The sequence below is a fragment of the Dasypus novemcinctus genome, chromosome 28 (genome assembly GCF_030445035.2).
Source record: "Dasypus novemcinctus isolate mDasNov1 chromosome 28, mDasNov1.1.hap2, whole genome shotgun sequence".
Taxonomy (NCBI): Eukaryota; Metazoa; Chordata; class Mammalia; order Cingulata; family Dasypodidae; genus Dasypus; species Dasypus novemcinctus.
The window spans coordinates 44,011,673-44,027,537 of NC_080700.1; the positions used below are offsets into that span (position 1 = coordinate 44,011,673).

Genomic DNA, 15,865 nt, shown 5'->3' on the forward strand with positions numbered 1-15,865 from the left:
TCACAACACTTTTGGTTTGGCTCTTCGCTGTTCTGTATGGAAGACGGGTAAATAATGAAATGTTTAAATAGTAGGAATTATGACTTGAGGCTGAATTTGATGATGAAAATGACACAGTGGCAAGGAATCAATTGAGCAGTTAGACATTATTCTATTCTATTTTTTTCTTGAATATGCCAGAAGGCACAAAAATAAAAGGCACAGAGTGGAAAAGTCTGTTAAGACAGTTTTTTCACTAAATTAGTAAAAACCTATAAATTTTTCTTCTTGTAAAGAAGGGAAGAGTTAGCTGTGGGCATTTTAAGTAGGCAACGAGGAATTGATCATGTTCAGTCTAGTCGGAGGGGTCAGCGCAAGTGGCAAGGGCAGCGTTACCCGTGGAAGGAGCGCCATTAGCAAAGGGAGTAAGAAAGAGTCAGAGGTCACAGGACATAAAAGCCGCCGTATGGCCAGGTGGAGGGAGAGCCGCCTGTTAGGGCAGCACCTCAGAGAATTTGGGGGTCTTCTTCAAAAAATAATTTTAAAATTATGAATAGAAAACTAGGAACAAAAGTGAATATCCACTTATAGTGAGAAGTGCATCACAACAAATTACAAAATGTCAAAGGCTGGCAAACACCATCAACTTCCAAGAAATCCATGAAAAAACAATGTTTTAACAGGCAACCACACCTCTATAATACTATTTTTCCATACTTTTTGCCTCCCTACCCTTTGGTCACTTCTATTTTGTAATTTTGTAGTGTATTTTTTATAGGGAGAATAAAAAGATAATTCACACTCAGGTGAACTTGCTATTTGGGGTACTGCTACAGGTTTGTATCCCTGCAAACCCAGGACTTCAGGTTAATTCTATGATGTGGTTCCCATAAAAAACGTCAGGGACATTTGTGATCGTTCAAGCTGCATTTAGAGCGCATTCCTGACCCAGTGTGGTGGGGAGAACAAACTCCTCTTCAACAGTGCTAGCCACTGGCTAGCTGCCTCAAACGCTGCTGCTGCGCGGCCACTCCTCTCCAATGTTGGGCAGGTGGGCTGCTCAGCCCACCGTGCAGCCCCTGGCCTGGCCCTGCGTGTCTCCGCTATACAATGGGCTGGCTGGCATGTCACCACACTGAGGCCACCCGATTAAGGGGTCGTTTATCCCCAGGCTCCTGGAATGCCCCACACCTCCCTTACCTCCCCCAGCCCTGCTCCTGTATCCCGTTAAACCCAAAAGAACTGTGTCCCCACCTTCACTTTCCTTGGCTTGATCCCAAATGTCCCCGGTTCCTCTTAAGCCACTCAGTATGAGGCGGGGCTGGAACTGAAGGAAGCAGGGACTTAACTGGGGCTTAAAATGCGTTAGTTGGGACTCTGGACTTTAATTAATAGTGCAGTAATGAAAACGTGCTCTCATCTAGTGGGCCGATGGTCCACACCAATGCAAGGTGCTGGAAGCCTGTGTTTTATGCATGACTGTGCTGTAAATAAATCCACAGCTTCTCTAATAAGAAAAGTGTGAAAAATATTTTTAATTTTACAAAGCGTATAACCATATGCTCCCGTTGCTATGGACTTCTGGGCTTTGGGAGAGGGTCCTTGAGAGTGGGGGCCTAGATTCAAGGTTTTTTTTAAAGACGTAGCACGGCTCCTTGCACGTCGGGGCTTCTCCTCCTGGTTTGTTTCGCCCGTAGCACACCGTGGAGCTCAGGCTCCGGAGCCACCCTCTGGGTGTGCGCCCTGGCGCTGCCACCTCCTACCTGTGCAGTGGGCGCAGGCTACTAGCTCTGGGCCTGGGGTTTCTCATCTGTAAAATGGGTGGAAGGAATGCGCTGGTGCAGAACGTGTCCTGAAGCCTCAGCGCTTCCGGAGCTGTGGCTCTTCCCAGCAGGAGCCCCGGTGTTTGGGTGGGGAGCGCCGGCCCCTCCTGCCACACTCAGGCCCCGAAGGGCCCCGGCGCCTCCCAGGCCGAAAGGGCTTCCCTGCGTGCTGGACGCCTGCTGGGCAGACGTGGGAGTCGGTGGTCACCCTGCCTGGGCCTGCGGGGGGGGCCGGGCGGGCAGGGGACGCTGGCACTAGAGCAAGGGGTTCCAGGAGGCCGGCGGGGGCTGCAGCCGGGCGGGAGGGAAGCGGCCGCGGCGGGGAAGGCTCGCGGGAGGGGCCCCGGCTGGGGCTGGGGCGGGGGTCCCGGGAACAGCGAGGGCGCGGCAGCCTCGGCGGCGCCCGGGGTGGGGGCGGGGCCGGGGCGGAGAGGCCTCGGCGCGGAGGCGGGGCCGGGGGCGGGACGGTCCCGGCGCGGAGGTGGGGCGCGGACTGGGCGGGGTGCTCTGGTGTGGAGGCGGGGCCGGGGGCGGGGCCTGGTGGGGCGGACCGGTCCCGGCTCGGAGGCGGGGTGGGGCCTGGGCGGGGCGGTCCCGGCGCGGAGGTGGGGCGGGGCCTGGGCGGGGCGCTCTGGTGTGGAGGCGGGGCCGAGGGCGGGGCGGTCCCGGCGCAGAGGCGGGGGCGGGGCAGTACCCGCATGGCGGTGGGGCGGGGGCCTGGGCGGGGCGCCCCAGCTCGGGGGCGGGGCCGGGGGCGGGGCCTGGCCGGGCGGACTCGTCCTGGCTCGGAGGCCTGGCGGGGCCTGGGCGGGGCAGTCCGGGCGCGGAGGCGGGGGAGGGGCGGGGCCGGGCCGGGGAAGGGCGGTCCCGGCGCGGGGGCGGGGCCTGGCGGGGCCTGGACGGGGGCGTGGGGGCGGTCCCGGGCGGGGGCGGGGCCTGGCGGGGCCTGGACGGGGGCGTGGGGGGCGGTCCCGGGCGGGGGCGGGGCGTGGGGGCGGTCCCGGGCGGGGGCGGGGCCTGGGGGCGGTCCCGGGCGGGGGCGGGGCCTGGGCGGGGCGGGGGCGGTCCCGGGCGGGGGCGGGGCCTGGGCGCGGTCCCGGGCGGGGGCGGGGCCTGGGCGGGGCCTGGGGGCGGTCCCGGGCGGGGCGGGGCCTGGGCGGGGCGTGGTCCCGGGCGGGGGCGGGGCCTGTCCCTGCCAATGGGCGCGCAGCGGCCTCTTCAAGAGCGCGGCGGGCGGCGGCGGCGGCAGGACGGGCCGGCGGGAGCGCGGCAGGTGCGGGTCGCTGCGCGCGGGCAGGGGGCGCTGTGGGCCGCCCGCGGGAGGCGGGAGCAGCCGCGGCCCCGAGCGCAGCGCTTGCCCGGCCCCTGCGCCGCGGTCCCCGCGCCCGGCGCTGCCCCGGCTTCGCCTTTGTCTGCGCCGCCTCGGGCCGCCCGCCGCCCGCCCGCGTCCTCCGCGCCCCGCCGGGCCGCCCCGCCGGGCCCCGATGCCGCCGCAGCTGGGCGACGCCGACTACGCGGGCCGCCGCGCCTGCGAGGGGCCGCCCGTGCCTCCGCGCCCGCCGCGCGGCCACAGGAGCGGGGCGCTGGGGCCGCGCGGGCGCGCCGAGGGCCGCGGCGTCAAGTGCGTGCTGGTCGGCGACGGCGCGGTGGGCAAGACCAGCCTGGTGGTGAGCTACACCACCAACGGCTACCCCACCGAGTACGTGCCCACCGCCTTCGACAACTTCTCGGGTGAGCGCGCGCGGGCCGGGGCCGGGCGGCGCGGGGAGCCGGGCGGAGCGGGGAGCCGGGGCGGGCGCGAGGGCGCGAGGGCGCGAGGGCGCGAGGGCGCGCGCGCTGGCCGGGGTCCCCCCCGGGTCGGTGGGCGCGCGCTGGCCGGGGTCCCCCCCGGGTCGGTGGGGGCGGGCGCTGGCCGGGGGTCCCCCCCGGGTCGGTGGGGGCGGGCGCTGGCCGGGGGTCCCCCCCCGGGTCGGTGGGCGCGCGCGCTGGCCGGGGTCCCCCCCGGGTCGGTGGGCGCGCGCGCTGGCCGGGGTCCCCCCCCGGGTCGGTGGGCGCGCGCTGGGCGGGGTCCCCCCCGGGTCGGTGGGGGCGGGCGCTGGCCGGGGTCCCCCCCGGGTCGGTGGGCGCGCGCGCTGGCCGGGGTCCCCCCCGGGTCGGTGGGGGGCGGGCGCTGCCGGGGTCCCCCGCCGGGTCGGTGGGCGCCGGGAGTGCGGGTGCGGGCGGCTGGCTGCGGGAAGCTGCGTCACGGCCCGCGGGCGCCTCTGCCCCGTGTCAGTGGTTGCCGTGGAAGGTGCAGGGCAGGTGAGCGCTCCCCGTGGCCCTTCCTTGGAGGCGGCCTGGCGCGCAGGGGGTCCTTCACCATTGGGCGAGGGGAGCCCGGGCACCAGGAAGGGGGTGCAGAGCCCCGCGCCCGCCCCGCGCCCCCCGCCGGGCTTCTGTCCGGCTGTTAGCTCTTTGCAGGATCTCTTGAAGTCACTTCCGTACAGCTCGGGGTGTCCTGGCCGCGTTCTGGTAGAAACAAGGATAAAGGCGTCCTTTCATTACCCACAGCCTGGTTTTTAAACTTTTCAGACCTTTTTGAAATTTAAGAAAACCTGAACACCCCAGAAGCTGGTGGGAAACGCTGATTTTCTCTTGCTCCTTTTCCAAAAATTTGCTTCGCTGACCTCTTTCCAGAGGCCTTCCCAGCGCCTGGTGGCACCGTGCGGTGCTCGCTTCCTTCTCCAGGGCACCCTGGATAAATAGTGCTGTGTAGGGCGTATCCTCACCTAATGGTATTTTTATTCTTTTTTTACCTGCTGAACAGTGTAAACCTATACCGGCAATTTAGAAAGTTGTGTTGAGACAAAATGGATTGCTTATTTCAAAGGGACACCTCCCAGGCCTGCTTTCAGGAGGCCCCCTCCTCCCAGATGCCAGCTGGTCCTGGAGGAAAGGTGCCCCCGGGTTTCCTTTTCTTTTTTCAAATCCCCCTTTGAACCTGGAGAGATAAGCAGTGACCTTCTAGGGGCAGGACAGTGTGGGCGCTCTGTGTTTACACAGCCTTCTCAAAACAAGCTGGAATTTTATGATCAATCAGGAAAGCAGAATTACCTGTGAGGTTTTCCACTGATTTAAGACTTAAAACCGCGAGGGTGATTCCCACTTAACCCCCCCCAGGGCTGTTCTTCGGGCCTTTGAAACAAGTGTGACAGGAAAATAAATCTGGGGCTGGGAGAGAAGCGGGGCCCTGGGAAGGGGCCATCACAGGGCTCCGTGATTTGCAGCCCTCACCGTTTGTATACACAGTCTGGCCTGGGATCGGGTTTCCTGGTTGGGGCAGGTCTTAAATTCACCGATCAGCCCGAGCAGGGGCTGAAGGTTTGCAGCGGGTGGTGGGCAGCTAGACGGGTGGTGGGCAGCTAGACGCAGGCCGCTGCGGCGGGGTGGAGCGCCCCGCCTGACTGTCCCTGGTCTTGCCTTTCAGCCGTGGTGTCCGTGGACGGGCGGCCCGTGCGACTGCAGCTCTGCGACACGGCTGGCCAGGTCAGTATGGCGCTCCTGTCAGCCCTCGCCAGGGAGGGGCCTCGGGAGGGCTCCCCGGCAGCCATCGTGACTTTCTAGCGGGCTCCTCCCCAGCTGGGTGGGCCTCAAGCTCCGTGAGGCACCCCCCCCCCCCCCCCCCGCTGGCTCCTCAGCGTGGGCGGGGGGGGGGGGGGGGCGAGGGCAGCCCCTGGGACCAGAACCTGGGCTTTGGCCTGCCGGGTGGCAGGGCCGTGGGAGATGGGCCAGGAGTCTAACCTTCCTGCAGATTTGGTCTTTACTAAAAATGCCCAGGCATGCCTCGTGCTCATTTCTCCGAGGAAGTTGGCGGTAATTTATGATCATTTTAGGAAATGCCAGTGAGCCAAATATTTAGGAAATTAGCTCAAGAAAAAGACCGGGCTGATGCCACGTCTCTCTCCAAGCTGAGGTTTCCTTCCTGAGGTCCCCCATCTCTTGAAGCAAGCCACGGTTGTTGCGTGCGTCCATCCCTGGAGAACTGAGCAGTCGGGGCTTGTCCTTTAAGGCACTGTGAGGTGCCAGGGAGGGACGGGGGGCAGTGCAGCTGCTCTGCGGACCCCCCTCGGGGTGTTCCACTGAAACGCCCCTGGCGCGGGTGCTTCGTCAGGGCCGAGGTCACTCTGCTCCTTGCTGGAGCCAGAGGGGCTCCCTCTGGGGTCGGCCAAAGGGCCAGCCGGCCTCCTAACACGTGGCCGCAGTAGGCCAAGCCATGGGGGCTCCTGTGTCGGCAGGTGACGTACCTGGCTCTGCCTGGCTCTCTGAGATGCTGTCCCCCGGCCATCTGCATTTCCAAAGAAGATGGCTCTCCAGCGTCCTCAGGCTCCTCGCCCACCCCAGGCCTCTTGTGCGGGGAGTCGGCCTCTAGGAGGAGCGCGCCGCAGCTGGCGGAGCCCGGGGGGCACGTCCAAGGTCCCCCCTCCCTCTGCGACAGTACGCCGAGAGCTAGGGACAGGTGTTATTCGCGGCACGAGGCCACACGGCCGTGGCAGCCAGGAGAGCCCAGCACAAGGCCTGTGTGGTGACCTTGGCCCCTGCTCCTTCCCACGCCAGCCCCGCGCGGGAAGGCGCAAAGGCAGCCCCTGTCGTGGTGCTCGCAGGAGAGCACGGCCGGGAGCGCGGGCTCCTCCTGTATGTGCTTTCCGAAGGCCACACCGATATTTATGATGACAGCTTAACCGCTGCGTCGGAAGGGAGAGGGCTTTTCCGACGGCGCGTCAGGTTTTCTGATCTTTAAGAAGTGGGCAGAGTGGCACCTTCCTTCCTACGGGGACCCCTGCCCCCTTTCCTGGGCAGGAGGCAGGGAAGCAGCCAGTCGGAAGGCACGGTTACCGGGGCCTTTGGGGAATAACGGGCAGCTCGGCATGTCCCACTGCACCCCGGGCACCGCCAGCTCAGGGGCGCTCCTCGCAGATGCCGACTCTCTCGAGAGCTCTGGGGTTTTGTTTCTAGGTCCTGGCACGGCGCCTGGCACACGGAAGGGATGTAAGAGGCGTGTAGGACGGTGAGGGAGGGCCAGCTCCTGGGGAGCAGAGGGGAGTCGGGAGCCCGCGCCTCTAAGCCGGGGGTCGAGCAGGCTGAGAAGCCCGTGGCGGCACCCACCGAGCCGTGCGCTGAAGGGCCGGGTATGCACACGGTCGAAGGTGGGACAGGATTTTACCAGGAAGGCTGCAAAAACGGTCCTGAGCCATCAAGGATGCTTCCCCGGCATCTGTTGAAATGTCAGGCAGCATGGGAATCCTTAAGAAGAATTTCACACACGGAAGAGTTTATACTAGGGAAAAAAGGAGAAGGTTTTGGTGCTGAGTTGGTGAGCCTCAGTTGACTTGGAAATTATGCTTTTGCTCTCCCGGCAATGTTTTTGTGAGGTTTGCGGTGGTTCTCAGCTGGTGTGTATTGGCCAGTGAAGTGTGCCGTATGAAATCACGAATAAGGCCAATGTCTAAAAATGGGTAGAAAACCAACTTCCAAGACTTCACATGAAAAAGCGCTCTTCTGGGGACAATTCACAGACAGAAAAATACGGTCAGCCACAAAGTGCAAATTAGTATTTGCTTTGACCCTTGGCTAAGCGGGCCAGGGTGGTGATCCTTCCCTGCTCTTTCTAATCTGGGTCTGATAAACTACTTTTACGTGACTTAAATTGACACCTGTGCAGTTTCCTCCGTGTGCACCCAGCCAGGGAAGGTACCCTCCTCTAGGCAGTCCTCACGAGAGGCTCATGGGTTGAAGTGCTCCGTCCACTTCAGATCCCAGGAGGACTGGAGCGCAGACGACCCAGGAGGAGAACGCAGCTTTTCGGGGAGGTTGAGCAGCTGGCAGTCGAGGGTGGCCCGCCTGGCTTTGTGTGTAACTAGAAACTGCCCTCAGATGCACTTGTTGGGAGGGCGCGTGAGCTCGCGAGACCTTCCAAGGGGTTTTCAACCCCCTGGTGCCCCGTCTTTCTCCAGTGAAGATGGGTCGGAGCCTGCGAGCTTTCAGAAATGTAGCTCGGGCAGACGAGAAAGGAACACCGCAGAAATGGGAGTCGTCTGCCGGAAGGATTGCCAATGGGAGCTGAAAATTCCTCAGCCTTCTGACCTATGCGGTCCTTGGAGAAATGGTAATAAAAACAAAATTCAGGCTGCAGCTCCAGGGGGACGGGTGCGACCTAGCCACCAAGCCCCGACCTGAAGGCCGTGTGGCCCCGTGAGCGCCGTGTGATTCTGTGCGTGCCATGTGGCTCCCTGAGCGCACACCTGGCCGGCACTCGCAGGCCACCGGCTGCAGAGCACAGCCTGCCGAGTGGCGCGCCCCAGCCGGTCTCATCGTGCGCGTCGCGTTGCACTTATTTCAGCAAGCGCCTGAGGCTTCTGGTCTGGCAGTTCCTGCTTTGCTTTCCAAGCCCCTTCAACAGAACCTCGAGGTCTGGGGAAGCCAGATGCCCGAGGCCCTGCCGGAAACCCCGGCTTCCTCGAGCTGGCCTGCCGCTGTGCTGGTCATGCCAGCCCAGACCCCAGAGTGGAGCCACGTCCAGCTCGGCCCTCCCCAGAGGGGTCCACCCCAGCCAGCTTCGTGCTTTGTGCTTCTGCAGAGGACGTTTGATGAGCGCACCTGCAGAGCTCTGCCGCACTCCTCCCAGCTGAGCGTCTGTTCTTTCGGCATAAAGCTGGCCGTAAAAAACTTGTCACTCTTCTTTTAACTTTCATTTTTAGAAGGCTGGACACAAGTGGTTGTGATACTCTGAAATGCCATGTTTTTTCCCTGAGCATTCTGACTGTTTGGTTTTAATATTTATTCATAGCTTGTTGCCCCATAGCTGAAATATGGAACCACAAATGAAGACGGTGTGTTCAGATTAAACAGATATTTTTTTTATATCCAGAGGAGAAAGCCATGGACAGGGAATAATGTGTATGTAAATATTAGTTTATAAATAGTCAAAATATATGAGTTGAGTAATGAAAAATATGGGTAATGTTTAATTTTTTCTTATAACCGGGAAACTATAGTAGAGTTCTACATGAGGATGGTTCCACCCACAGATAGAACTTTTAAATAGCAATGAGCTTTAAATATTTTCTTGTGAAAAAGCGGAATGAAAGTTTGCAGATAGCTAGATATGGGGCTGCACAAGGCTATAGAGCGTTCCATATAAAGAGATTAGAGACTGACGTCCAAACTCCTGAGAGCAGAAACCATGCCTGCTTGCTCACAGCTGAACCCCCAGCACGGCCTGGGCAGATGCCGGGGATCCGTGTCTGTTAACCGAGGGGCTGCATGAGAATGCGACAGCCTGGGCGGCGGCTTGCGTTGTACCTGTTCTCACGCGATGGGATTCTAAGGAGCAGGGTTGCGGCGTGCGGCGTTACCCAGAGCCCTGTACGAGGAGACCACAGGCAGGCCCCTGGTGTCGGCAAAGTTAAAGGGAGGAGAGAGGGAGACAGGGAGAGACGCGTGCGGAAGGAGGGAGACGCTGACGCCGAAGGCAAGAGGCACGGCGAGCTCGGAGGACGCGCTCGGCGCTGTCTTGGGTGGTCCCGAGGGGCCCCTGGTCTCTGAGCCGAGGTGAGCACCGGCCTCACAAAGGTCTTTGCCGCTGTGTCAGGTCGGTCGGTGCACCTGAGGAGCCCACGCCGCAAGGGGGGCTGTCTCCCTCTTAAAGCAGAGGCAGGGACGTCCACGTTCTTGACGGGTGACCGTGAGTGGGCATGGGCTCGGAGGGAAGGAAGCTGCATTCGTAGCCTGGACTCTTTGGGGTCCAGCTGGAATCCAGGGGATTAGTGTGGATATGCTCTAAGTTTTACAAGAGTTAGGCAAGTACTCAGAGGTGGGAGGAAGTCTAGGTTACTCTGTGTGGGCTGAAGTCTAGAAAACATAAACTGTTCATCTAAATACATTTTTTTCTGGTACATTGCAATGTCATAGTGCCAAAGAAAATGTCCGGCACACTGGGCCAAGCTGTGGCCATGACCGACCTTGAAGGAGGCATTGCAGGGTCATGAGTGTCAAGGAAAATGCTCAGCACACTGGGCAGTGCTGGGGCCATAGCTGACCTTGAAGACGGCATTGCAAGGTCATGAGTGTTGAGAAAAATGCCCAGCACTGGCCCTGGCCCCGCTTACCCAGAGGATGGGCTCTAAGACACTGTCTCTTCCTTCCATAGCTGTTCAGTTCCTGGTACCTGCCAGAACCTTTCTAAGAAAACTAGTAAGGGAAACGGACTTTGGCCCAGTGGTTAGGGCGTCTGTCTACCACATGGGAGGCCCGCGGTTCAAACCCCGGGCCTCCTTGACCCGTGTGGAGCTGGCCATGCGCAGTGCTGATGTGCGCAAGGAGTGCCGTGCCACGCAAGGGTGTCCCCCGCGTGGGGGAGCCCCACGCGCAAGGAGTGCGCCCGTGAGGAAAGCCGCCCAGCATGAAAAGAAAGAGCAGCCTGCCCAGGAATGGCGCCGCCCACACTTCCCGTGCCGCTGACGACAACAGAAGCGGACAAAGAAACAAGACGCAGCAAATAGACACCAAGAACAGACAACCAGGGGAGGGGGGGAAATTAAATAAATAAATAAATCTTTAAAAAAAAAAAAAAGAAAAGAAAACTAGTAAGACTGGTCTTTTTGATGGTGGAAACTGATTACAAAAGTAACTGTTGGATGCTTGGATTGGTTGCAAGATTACAAAGTAACTGTTGGATGCTTTGGTTACAGGATTACAAAATAACTGTTGGGTGCTTTCATTGGTTACAGGACGAGTTCGACAAGCTCAGGCCGCTCTGCTACACGAACACAGACGTCTTCCTGCTGTGCTTTAGTGTCGTGAGCCCCTCCTCTTTCCAGAACGTGAGCGAGAAGTGGGTGCCGGAGATTCGGTGCCACTGCCCCAAAGCGCCCATCCTCCTTGTCGGAACCCAGTCCGACCTCAGAGAAGATGTCAAGGTCCTCATCGAGCTGGACAAATGCAAGGAGAAGCCAGTGCCCGAGGAGGCGGCTAAACTGTGTGCCGAGGAAGTCAAAGCCACCTCGTACATCGAGTGCTCGGCCTTGACTCAGAAGAACCTCAAAGAGGTCTTCGACGCCGCCATCGTTGCGGGCATCCAGCACTCGGACACGCAGCAGCAGCCCAAGAAGGCCAAGAGCAGGACTCCCGACAAGGTGAAGAGCCTCTCCAAGTCCTGGTGGAAGAAACACTGCTGCTTAGTGTAGCGCGGGGAGACAGGGCCGGCCTCGCCAACGCGGCCGCAGGAACGCCTGTTACTGTGTCGCCGTTGTGCGGCACGTGCGTCTCTGTGACACGGGAGTTCTCGGCGTGTGTATTCTTTCTTGCTTTTAATTTTCTTGTTAGAGCTTAGGGATGAGACACGCAACATTTTGAAGTAAGTTAAGAATTTTTCAAAACTGGGGGAAATTAGAGCTCTAGGTGTCTGAGTTGATTTGTGTCTAGTCAGATCTGGGTGTCAGGAATGAAATTGTGCTGGACGGGAGAGCCGGGGGCGCGTGTTGGCTGAGCTGCCTTGGTGACGGGCCACTCGGTGCAGCTGTCCCGCACTCAGGGCGGTCCTGGTAAGAACCACTCGGCTTTGAAACTGCTTGTGAATCTGACTTTTTTTTCTTTTCTTTTTTTTTTTTTTAAAAAACCTTTGCCTACAAAACCTCAAAGCAATCCCTGGTTCGTTTTCTTGTCATATTCCCGGTCGATTAAGATTTAAAAACAGTCAAGCCTCCTTCTGACAGTAGCCCTGAGTAGGTCAAAAAGGAAACGTATTTATTGGGATTTTTCATCCTTAGGCCATTTGCCTTGCCGCTGCGTACACGGAGCCGCAGCGCAGCAGCTGGTAGTCGAGGGCGCGTATCGCTTCCTCAGGGAGCCGCTCAGGCCGAGCTCAGAGTGCGCTCGAGCCGCCGGGCCTCGGCTTGGAGTGCTCTTCCTCCAGGGACTGGGCAGTGTGCACCAGGCCGGGGGAATTAGAGGCCGGGGAGCGACTGCCTCAACTTCCCACCCCTGCGAGGCGGCGCGCCCTCGCGCCTGCAGCAAAGGCTGGTGGGACACCGGTAGGCCGCTCTTTCCCTCCAGCCCGCTCAAACGCACCCCGTGAGGAGGCGCGTGGCTCAAGGCTGTGCTCGCCCCAGGTTCTGCCTGTGAAAACGTGAATGGGGCAAAGCATGGCCACGAAAACCAACCAGCAAAACAGACTTCGGGGAAGGCGACTTCCTCTTCCACTTAAAGCTTTTGGAGTTGGCATCATTTTGATGGCCCCTAGATACGATGTCACACGTCTTAATTTACTCCTCTTTGAGACCATAAGAAAACGAGCACCTCGAAACCCATGAGAACGTTCTGTGAAGCCCACTGCCCGGGGAGGGTCTGCGGCCCGGGCCAGCCTCAGGGGCAGGCGCCCGTCCTTACCGCGGGATGGTAAGAGGACGGTCATTCGTGGTACTTCTTAGGGCTTAACCTTTTGGAGAAAAAGTGCCATATCAGGAAAGTAGCTTTTCCTTGGTGGTAGCTCTGCTTCCGACCTGCCAGAAGACGACATACATGTGTTTCATTGTAGCATCCAGCCTGCAGTGGGTTAAACAAATTCACCAAAAGCAACGCCATAACTAGCTCTAGGGGAATCTTTGTAAAGCCAGTGGATAGGAGTTTCCTTTTTTTGTGAGTCTTGTGTTGTCTTTTTTTTTTTAATGTTAAAAAAAGTCCAATTTGTGTTTTTCTAGAGAAAAAGGAAAAGATCAGGTTATGTTTTAGGGTAAGGGCTGCTTTTATTCTTGCTAGTAAATAAAGTTCTTTGTCTAACAAAGCTTAATCTTTGAACCACTAAAATACATAGACTGTTTGCTATTTATTTTTCAGTATATTACACTATCAGTCATCGTTTTCCAAAATGTTTAGTTACAACCTGGAGTGGATAAAATTGCTCCCTTTGTGGAAATGATTAAAATAAACCTGAATGAATGCATCCTAGCTCGCCATGCCCGGCTCCCCTGTGTGGAAAGCTGTGCTTCCCAGCCTGGGCTCTGCCTGCTCTGGCACCGCAGAGCTGGGCACCGAGGGAAGAAGCGGCGAGGAGCAGGGATAAGCTATTTAAGTAATTTTAAACACTACTTTTATATGAAGGGAAATTCGCGGAGTACAATGCAAATTAATTTTAAGACAGCACCCCCAGCTCGGTTTTAGGGCCCTAATGATGCTGAGAGCTTTCTGTGGGTGGTTTATTTTCGAGCAAGTTATACTACAAAACCCAGAAAAATGAAGAATCAGCACAGCTTGTCACAGCCTGTACCACTGGTGCTAAAAAATCTAACGCAATAGTTTTTAATTGGGTACGATTTTACTCCAGGCTTTCTTGCATTTTCTTTCTTTGTGAAAATAAGGATTTGGGTGGGAAATTTTTTTTAAAAAATGTATTTGAGTTAAAGGCAAAGTTGATTGACTCAAACATTGTTCAACTTGCAGCTTGGTATGGCCAAGAAGATTTTTGTAAGTGTTGTGCTTTAGAGAATGCCGCTTTAGCGTGCAACTCCTAAAGCGTAGACCGTCGTAGTTTAAGAAATTCCACATCCTCCAATGTTATGTCGTCTCTTTTTGCCTTGTATGTTTAAATGACCGTGTAATAATGCTGCTCTCTGCTCTTGACACACTTAACTACGCAGGTATTACACAAGCCAAAATGACGGCAGGTTCTCCCGCGTCTTGTGGCCCCAGTGCCTTACGAGGTGTGCTGCTCTGCCTTTAAGTGTAAATGATGCTGAGCGGGAGGTTGTACTTGAAATGCTCTAAGCGGGGTGTTCTGAAATAAATTCTGACCCATGTGTGTAACAGAACTTGTGTTTTCTACTGAAGAATTTTGTTGAAAGTGAACAGAAATTCGGCCACGTCTCAAAAGAGCACTGGCTGAGGAGCACCGTGGATGTGCAATCGGGTGTCCTGGAAACGCGTCCTCCGCCCGTGCGAGGCGCTCGCTCTGGGTTTGTGAGAATCCTGGATCAGAACTGACTGGCCGCGGTGGTAATGGGGCGCGTGCTGGCATCCCCACGTGGCGGTCGGAACGCGGTCCTGGAGCGCCACGTCCAGGCCTGAGTCGCGCTTTGTGAGGAGAGGGAGATGCCACTGGGTCAGGGCCTCAGTTTCCCCAGCTTTTCTCAAGAGGCCGAGTCCCAAATGAGAATCCATGAGCACATGAGCAATCCTGGGAGGAGCTGGAAGTCCGAGAGCCGGTCGCGGCATGGCCCAGGGGCACAGGGCACGGCCCAGGGCACTGGTGCTGCCATCTGGCTTTGCCTTTTGCGGTCAGCCTCCTCGTGGTGCCGGGGTGCAGCCTCTGCCTGGCGAGCCGAGGACGCATCCTGCTGCCTCCCTCCGGCCTCCAGGGAATGGCCACTCCGCCGCTCGCCGTCCAGCAAGGGTCACGGCTAGCCTCGGTCCTGGGCAGCGAGAGGGCCGGCCACGGCGCTCATGAGAACTCGCTGAACGTTCGGGAATCCTGGACAGGTTGTGCTGTGTGGAGGCACCCAAAAGCCCCACGCACACCACACGGGTCCTGGGTACCTGCCCCCGGCCCCTCCTGGCCCCCCACCCCCCTCGGGCCAGGCTGAGCCCAAGCCCAGTGGGCCTCGGGCTGTCCCTCACCTCAGTCCAGGCCCCGCCTCCTGAGTCCCCGTTTCCTGACACGCTGAGCGAACGTGGGGTCCTGGAGGAGAATTCGAGGGGTGCCCTGCTGAGGTGCCCCCATGGCCTGAAGGAGGCAAGGCCGTGAGAAACAGGGCAGAGAGTTCTCAGAAAGGACCAGCTGGTGCAAGGGCCGAGGCCAGCGTGGACGGGGCGGAGCACGGGGAGAGGGGCAGGCAGGGGTGGGGTGGGGCAATGGGGAGGGCGACCGCCTGGACCTCGGGCTCGAGGCTGCGAGCCCGGCATTGGATCCTGGCTCTGCCGCGGACTGACGGTGATGCTGTAAGCCGCTTACGCCTGGGTCTACACCTCCCAGCTCACGGCGCTGATGATGGCGCCCCCCGCGAGGGGCTGACGCGGGGCTTGCTGGGCGCTGACTGCGGGGCCTGGCGCGTGACGAGCGCTTGACGACTGCCCGCTCTCACCACCTGATCAGGGAACCTTCCGTCGTCCTGTTGTTTCCTGCACAGTGGGCGCCCGTTGACCGACTCAAGTCCAGTGAGTGTCCCACGGAGCTGGTGACTGGCCCTAATGATGTCCATTTTCATCTCTTATCAAGTTTCACGGGCCTCTGCCTTTTATGGATACCAGCTTATTCAATCTTCCATTTCTACTCATTTTTATAAAGTAAGAGTGAGGGAATATAAATACTCCCATAGTTCCCCGGGCCGACTGGTACAAAGATGCAGCTGATGAGGAGGTGGTGGAAGAGCTGGGAACAGCCAGCCCCGCCGGGCGGTCACTGGAGAGGCTGATTCAGCAGGCGACCATGGACTCCAGCCTGGAGTCACAGTACCATGGGGGTGTCGGGTCAGCTGGGAGCAAGGTAGCCCTGCTCCTGCCTTCCCAGCACTGCCCCATGGGCCTTCAGCTCCTTTCACCGAGAAGCTCTCACTCCCAGAGCCGTTCTTTGCCATCATGATTTACCACCCAAGTGACTCAACCACCGTCTTCCCTCTTGCCTGGTATCGTGTAATTCTAACGAAGTCCTGAGGAGATGCCGTTTGAATATGAAAGCACCACGTGGTTGGAAGCCTCACGTTTGTCTGTTAAAAGAGAAAACCCTCCAGCACAGAATAGCCCATTTCTCTTTGTTAATTTCCTGAAGGCCCAAAGGTACTTGAACTTCACCTGCACTCTTTTCTTCCAGCTGTTCTAACATGTTACCACAACCCAGCGGCTTAAACCATGTGAGCAATCACTTCCCAGTTCTGGAGGTGGGACGTCCCAGAGGGGTCCCCTGGGGTAAGGTCGGCCAGCGCAAGGCTCTTCCTTCCTCAACTCGAGGCGAGAAGCCTCTCTCGTCTTTTAAGCACCTGGGGCCTGGCCACGGGCCTTGGTCCACAGCCCCTGTTCATCTCCACGTCTCTCTCACCTCA

At 58.6% G+C, this 15,865-nt stretch overlaps 1 protein-coding gene across 1 annotated transcript; it reads left to right on the plus strand.

The window, feature by feature from the left end:
* Nucleotides 1-3,128: 3,128 nt before the first annotated feature.
* Nucleotides 3,129-13,642, plus strand: RHOU (ras homolog family member U). The gene is made up of 3 exons (XM_058289764.2): nt 3,129-3,533; nt 5,269-5,327; nt 10,568-13,642. The coding sequence occupies exons 1-3, from the start codon at nt 3,287-3,289 to the stop codon at nt 11,021-11,023; spliced, it is 762 nt and encodes a 253-aa protein (XP_058145747.1). The 5' UTR covers nt 3,129-3,286; the 3' UTR covers nt 11,024-13,642.
* The last annotated feature ends 2,223 nt before the right edge of the window (nt 13,643-15,865 follow it).